This window comes from Frankliniella occidentalis, unplaced genomic scaffold (assembly GCF_000697945.3).
Source record: "Frankliniella occidentalis isolate FOCC.00 unplaced genomic scaffold, Focc_3.1 Scaffold152, whole genome shotgun sequence".
NCBI classification, from domain to species: Eukaryota; Metazoa; Arthropoda; class Insecta; order Thysanoptera; family Thripidae; genus Frankliniella; species Frankliniella occidentalis.
In genome coordinates, this window is record NW_026267279.1 from 223,774 (window position 1) to 230,895 (window position 7,122).

At 41.1% G+C, this 7,122-nt stretch overlaps 1 protein-coding gene across 1 annotated transcript in view; it reads left to right on the top strand.

The window, feature by feature from the left end:
• Positions 1-1,699: 1,699 nt before the first annotated feature.
• Positions 1,700-7,122, top strand: part of LOC113206265 (UDP-N-acetylglucosamine--peptide N-acetylglucosaminyltransferase 110 kDa subunit) — a gene marked incomplete in the record, with an annotated part of 64,826 nt that continues 59,403 nt past the window's right edge. Inside the window, 4 exon segments of the mRNA XM_052271170.1 lie at positions 1,700-2,016; positions 2,579-2,729; positions 2,816-3,059; positions 3,148-3,216. Of these exon segments, the coding sequence (XP_052127130.1) occupies positions 1,929-2,016; positions 2,579-2,729; positions 2,816-3,059; positions 3,148-3,216 (552 nt within the window).

Genomic DNA, 7,122 nt, shown 5'->3' on the forward strand with positions numbered 1-7,122 from the left:
AAAACCCTTGCGTCTAACTCAGGAAAACTTGCGAAAACTCGCACTAAACTTGTCAACCCGAGGGAGCCATAGGAGTGGGTGGACCTCTCCCCTTAACGTCGCTCGCTATCGAGCAAAACATAATGACCCCCAGACTCTCCTTGCCGCGCGTCGTGACGTCAGGGCATCGCTGCGAAATTCGCGCTCGTGTAAGCAACTAACCACGCCCACCCCCCTTTACTCTCGATTCGCGACTCTCACGTTTTCCAAGCTGGGGGGGCTGGCGGAGCCCACAGCCTCGGCAGAGTAGCGGGCGCTATGAGTCGACTTTGCTTCGTTACGTATTTCTAAAGCCGGGGCCGGGGCTGTTTTTATCAACGCTTCTATTTCCGAAGCAGTCCGTTTCACGTCGACGACTAAAATGAGAGAATTGTGGAGGAAATCAGGCCGGTTGAGTGAGAGAGGTGCAGATGCGAGGCTCTGCTGTCACGTGCGCTGGCTGGAGGTCACAGTTGGTCGTCACAGACGGGAAACTCATTAGGGCCAAGCAGGGCGAAGCGAGCGCGAGCGAGACAGAGAAAGGCGTCGCTGTGTGGGCTCGTCGAGCTCACCCACCACCAGTTACCCGCGCCCCCGCCTCGGTCGACCTCGACTGCTGGAAGCACTTGGAGGGCTAGGACCCGGGGGCGGGGGGAATGTGGGTGGGCGCGCGATCCGGGGTGCGGCTGGGGATGGGTGTTTCTGGTCTTTGGACTGCGGGGGCAGGCGGACACACGAAATGCGACGACCTGATACAGGCCGAAATATACCAGTCGAAGTGACATAGGTTCTGTCTTGTCCGTATAGCGTTTTGATAAAGTTGCAATATTGATTTGATGTCACTTTGACTGTCACTTGGACGGACGGGTGGTGGGACGGGATGACTCGGTGACAGTAACGATAACGAATTGCCGCTGTGTAGTAAGTGATGTTCCGGGCTGAAAGAAAAGAGTCACACCCCTCAGAGAACAGCAGTTTCGCCAAAATGATATCAAGTGACGTCACTGCAAGGTGGCCTGATTCGACGTCATTTTGGCATCAGATGATGACATTTAATATTAAAATGACGTCCTAGGAGTCAACCAACGTGATCAAAAATCGACATTGACATCACTTTAAATAGGAATCGCAAAACAGCAGTCACCTCAAGAATTCAGTAAAAGCGTCGGAAACCGCGGATTTGAGAGTGGCGGGGGCCGCCAAATGTCGGTTTGCCGGAGGGACGTCATCGGCGACCCCATCCGTGCTCACTGTAGTCAGTCCCGGGCGCGTGGACGCGTTTACCCCACAAACCTTTCCCAGTGGCGCGAAGCGCATCCCTGTGCTCGTGCGAGGCGTTTGCGTTGGGCGCACCAAAGCGTTGGGTTGCGCGCACACGTTCGAACGCGGCAGCGTGCGCGCCAGACGCTCTGCCGACTCCGACAGGGACTCGCGCATGCGCACGTTGCGCACGCGCTGCGCGTCAGACGCACCCCACCGGGAACTTCATCGGGCCCCCGTCTCTTCTCTCGGCTCGCTTTTTGAGTTAATCCATCCCCGTTCTAATAAAACTGTCTAGCGTAGGCTTCCAACCATCGCTAGATTAAAATTCACCGTGGCTTTCATGTGAGCATCATTTTGCGCATCTCCCCCACCTTGCCGCCTGGCCAATCAGCGTCAAGGTCCCGGGGCCGTTCCATGCGGCGGAACTGTCACGCCATCTACAATCCATCCAACAATCGCAAAGGGCCGGACGTGTGTTTCTCTTGATGGAATTTGTGCTTGTTGATTGTTTTGCCTGTATTGGCTAAATTTATTTACGTTTGACTTGATTGAGACTGTCTTTTGTTTAACTGACGTAACTTTGCGGCGAAAAGCAACGACGCTGCAAGTTTTAAACACATTTTAAAGTTTTCGCAAGTGGATTCTCAATGCAGTCCGCCCAAGTGCAGCAGATCCAACACCAGATACCTGCAGGAGCTAGTGTCATCTTAAAGATGAGCGAAATTCCAAGTATTGGTAAGTTTCTTGATTTTATTTCTTCATCCAAATTTTAAATCGACATGGGATTAGATATCATACTTGTTGTGTGGCTCCTTCGGACCTCCAATCATGTTTATCTACCATCTGCCGCTGTTACCTAAACGACCAAACTACTTTCATCGCCTAGATTACCCACTCGCGCAAATTATTTTCCTTTCAAAATCAGAATTACATTTCCCTCGTCATTTTCTCTTCCCTTGCCATAGTTTGGGCTTTACATGACGCTAGATCACCCCCGAGCTGAGGCCTCGTTCTCCATTTTCTCTGAACAAAGGGTTATGTGCTAACCCATATCGAGCCGCGCTGAATTTTATCTAATCACGCGTGGAACGTGTTTCCATGTGATGTATCGAATTACTTTTCTCTTTCCATTTAACTCCAAATATTTCACAGAAACTGCACCTATGAATCAATTTTTGCTGTGTCATTAAGAGATTTTAAACCAATATGCTCTTTGAAGGGAACTATTTTTATTGCTAATATCCCCTTTTAACTTAGGTTAGTTTGGCTCAAGATTAATTTATTTGTCTATCTGTAGGGCTCCTTGAACTTGCACACCGGGAGTATCAGGCTGGAGATTATGAAAATGCGGAACGTCATTGTATGCAGCTGTGGCACCAAGAGAATAACAACACTGGAGTTCTACTTCTCCTTTCATCAATCCATTTTCAATGTCGTCGACTAGACAAGTACGCATGGAAATGTGGTTTGTGATACCTTCAGAGATATTGTGTATAGAGATATTGTGCTGATACATTTTTTAATGTTTGCGTAGGTCTGCCAACTTTAGTGCCTTGGCAATCAAGCAAAATCCTTTGCTCGCTGAAGCATATTCTAACCTTGGCAATGTTTACAAAGAACGTGGTCAACTTCAGGAAGCGTTGGAAAACTATCGCCATGCAGTACGTCTAAAACCTGACTTCATTGATGGCTACATCAACTTGGCAGCAGCCCTTGTTGCTGCTGGAGATATGGAGCAGGCTGTCCAAGCTTATGTAACAGCACTACAGTACAACCCGGTAATTGTTTTTCCTCTGAAGTAGATTGAAAATATCCAGTTTTTCAAAGTACTGTTTTAACCTGTCCATTGTGTTTCATTTTTTTCAGGATTTGTACTGTGTGCGCAGTGACTTAGGCAACTTGTTAAAAGCCTTGGGAAGGCTTGATGAGGCCAAGGTATGTGTAACTGCGCTAATGCTTAGTACATGATATCAAGTGTTCAAATGCAGAAATCTAAAAGGCTTTTTCAAGCATTAGAAATTCTCATATTTGCCTGTTTTAAACCTTGGATTTAGTAATCCACCACACATTTTGATTTTTTAATATCATCTCATTTATGAAGTTTAATTTAACTGACCATTTCTGCAAGGACATAAGAGAACTTTTAAGTGTTTTAGTTGGAACACTGGATATTGCTTTGTAATATGATGTATGGGCTTTCTTCATTTTACATGATATAGATGCTCTTCAAACATTAGGCCTTGTATTGTTGTCTTGTAGTGTGTTCTCAAAGCATTTTCTCCCACAGACTTTGTGTTGCTGGTGCTTGCAGAGCTTGCCCAGTCTCATTTGTAATCTGAAATATTGGTTATACTTTGATCGTACCCTTTTTCTTAGGATGACGCTTAACCTTCACTATTTAAAGTGAAGCTTGGATGAAATTTATGCAAAATCACATTGAAAACAGGAATAATAAAAAATTAATTCAGAGTTAACAGAGATAAAACTGTGCATGCATAATTTGTTCCATTGTGGTTCTTGTGAGTAACAATGTGACCTGGGATGTAACCTGTTGTGCATGGAGTCCCTCAAAGCTTTTATATTCAGAGGTGGACGATAAACTTGATGAGAAAATCCCTGGATGGATAGATTTTGAAGTAACTAAAGACTTTTTTGGTTACAAACATAATGGAGCTGAATAATTTTCTTGATGAAATCTAACAGATAGTTTTTGATTTAGCCATTTCACCCAAGCCTCACTTTAAGGTGCACCTTAGTACTGGCCTAAGACAACTGTTTGGGTCAGTGCTGCGCTTGGTGCTGGGGAAGGGCATCTACTGTACAAAGAATACTGAACTTTATGTTGAAATACCTAAAGCAAGTACTCTGTTTCTCAAATTGTTGTGCACTGATAAAACTTTTGAGCTTAATTTTTTTCCCATTTGGTAACATTATAGCATCTATACATGGCTTAGTATTGCTTTTATATTCTATTCTAAAAGTAATACAGGGGTTCAATATGCTGTAAAATTAGGTTTTTATGTTGCAGCTTGTTATTTTCAAGCAGCACAGTACATTTGATTATCTAATCTAATTCTCTGCTTTCAATCCAGTGTTGGTCTTGTGTAGAAATCTGTTACCATACAGACTTGCCTTAAGCATATTCTTGGTTCAAAAGAACATCCCTTTTCATTGACGCCCTTGAAATTAAGTTTATTTCTTACGATCTGTGCTCGTAAACCAATTCATCAATTGAATTGGTGTCTAGGTTTCCATAGATTCAGTAGGTGATCATTAATCTGTGTTGCAGTGATAGATCAGATAATTGTTTTTTCTACCTGGGTTTAAAAAAATTGGTCCTCAATAAGTTTCACCTCTCCTTAAACTATGCCTGTTCCATCATAATTTATTTTCTGAAAGAATTAAAAATGCGTGTTCATTTTCTAAACCGCATCAGTAATTGTGATTTCATTCTTTAATCCACAAGGGTTATCATTGTCACAATTTATTTTTATCTTCTTTTCTTGCATGTAGTGTTGAGCCACTACAGTATAGCAGGCATAATTTTTATGGAAAGATCAGTTAAATTGATATTTTTTAATAACCATAGCTTACTGTTTTTTTCTCCCTTAAAAGGGGTACATTTGTTTTGTTGTCTTTGAACTTCTCTCTCTTAAAATAATATCTAATGTCAAAAGTGACCACTTTGCTTTTTATCTTTGTAGTAACTTATAACAATGAATGTAACAGCTTTAAATAGGAAGCAATGGTTATTAGAGTATCAGTATCACTTTACCAGCAGCGCTCTTGCTGGTTGCGCGCATGCGTTCAAAAGCAGAAAATGTGTGTGTGTTTGGACCAGGCTTGTTCAGTTATCAACCTAGAAAGATGTTTTTATATAAACAAAATATATTTGTAAACATTTTCTTTTATTGAGGTTGTGGCATACAAGTCCACTTCCCATTCCTAATCTGGCTTGTTTGTTTGTGAACTTGTAATTCTGAATCCAATCACCAAATTTTAACAGGAAACTGGTTTTACAAACTCAAAAGACGCTTCTTTTGAGCTGCATATTTTCTGCTGCTGCATGGTGTGGTTATGGAAATGTGGAGTTCTTAAAAACCAATCTTTTTCAATGTTATTTTTTCAATCTTTTTTCAATCTTGCTTTGAGTCTTCTGAGATATCCACACTGTAACTGCACCATTTTTCTCTTATGATATTTGTTTTCTATTATATTTCAGACCCTGACCCTGAACCTAATTTTTTATTTCTTTTGCAATGGAATGTATGCCGTGCTTTGAGCACCATACAGAGTCTATTTTACCAAAACTTGGTCCAAATTTCTTGATTTTGCTAACTATAATTTATAGATTATTATAGTTCAGTATTGTAAAACAACAAGAACAGTTTACCTCCATATTTCTTTTTCCAGTAAACTTCATTTTGTGTTGTGATGGTAAAAAGCCATGGTAAATCTTATTCTGGATTTATTCATGACAAAACAGCAATAGACACCTAATTTGTTTGAAGAGCATTTCCCTTTTACTGATTTTGACTCTAGTACTTTGATCTTTTACTTTGCTGAGCCTTGGTAAGTTATTGTTAGGTGATGTAACTTTGAGTCATTTTGCATGCAAATGCCGCTTTCCTTTGGCTCCTTTACATCCTCTACTTGCTTACATGTATTTTAAATCCAAATTCTTTGTCTTGACAAATACTGTTAAAGTAACATTTGAGTTTTCCTTGAGGTTGTTCGTTCTGCCTACAGTTTTGTCTTAAGCTATCTAGCAAGTTTTTGTTATTTCAAAGGGTAAATTGAGCAGCTTTCCTGTGTGGGTTTGGGGTATTAATTCGGTTTCTATTGTTTTGGTCTCCATTAATTTGGTCTCTCTAAACCCTATGAGCTTTTTACTATTGGGAAGGCTTGCAACAAGCTAATCTCTATGTATTTGTCATGGTGGTTTTATTCCCAGAGGTTTGATCAAATTCATTTGCGAAGTTTGTCCAACTAATGCTTATTTCCTTTTCTACATCGTTCAGTTATCTGCTTTTTTCCTTCCTTTTTCCTAGACATAGTACTTGAAATTTGTTCTGGTAGTCAAGAATTTGTGTAGAATGAAGAAACTAGCCCTCGTAAAGCTAAATCCATTTTAATTCAAACATTTAAACACAAATTCTACCTTGTTTTTAAAGTTCATTTACATACCGTAACTAGTTTTTTCTGTCTGATGTGGTTTAAATTTCATTTTAGTCATCACCTGATACCATCACTATCTTCATCTCATTCATTTGCCATTTTTCTTTACCTTCCTATCCCTAGAGGTTTATTTATAGAATGCATGTCATACTGTAATTCAAGGAAGCACGTAGCTCTGTGAAATGGGTTGGTTCTTTTTGCCTTTTCATTCCATTTGTGCCTGTTAGGTGCTTTGAAGTGCAAAGGCCATGGACTTCTCCCAAACCTGATCTTGATTGTCATGGGGCATGGTTTTTATGTACTGTGTCCAACCTTGAACTTTTCTTGACAAGTTTCTAATGAGTGTGATTTTTATTGTTCTATAATAAATAACTAGGCTAGGTTTGGGGCCCTTGGGTGTACTGCGTTGGAACCGATCGGTGATCTTCTCTGGCGTTCCCAAAATAGCCACAAGCAGGGCTCCAGTGTTTCTATGTAGTGGCTTGGTAATCGATTCGATCACTGCAGGTAAAGTAGACATGGTAGCCAGTCTCCTCATGTTCTATTTTATTTGTTTTCCTTTTTTTCATGCTTGTGTTTTCAAGTGGGCCTCTCTTAACCAAGTGCATAGGAGAGATGTCCAACAGTAAATTGTTCTATAAGATTATTTAATTTCACTCCCTT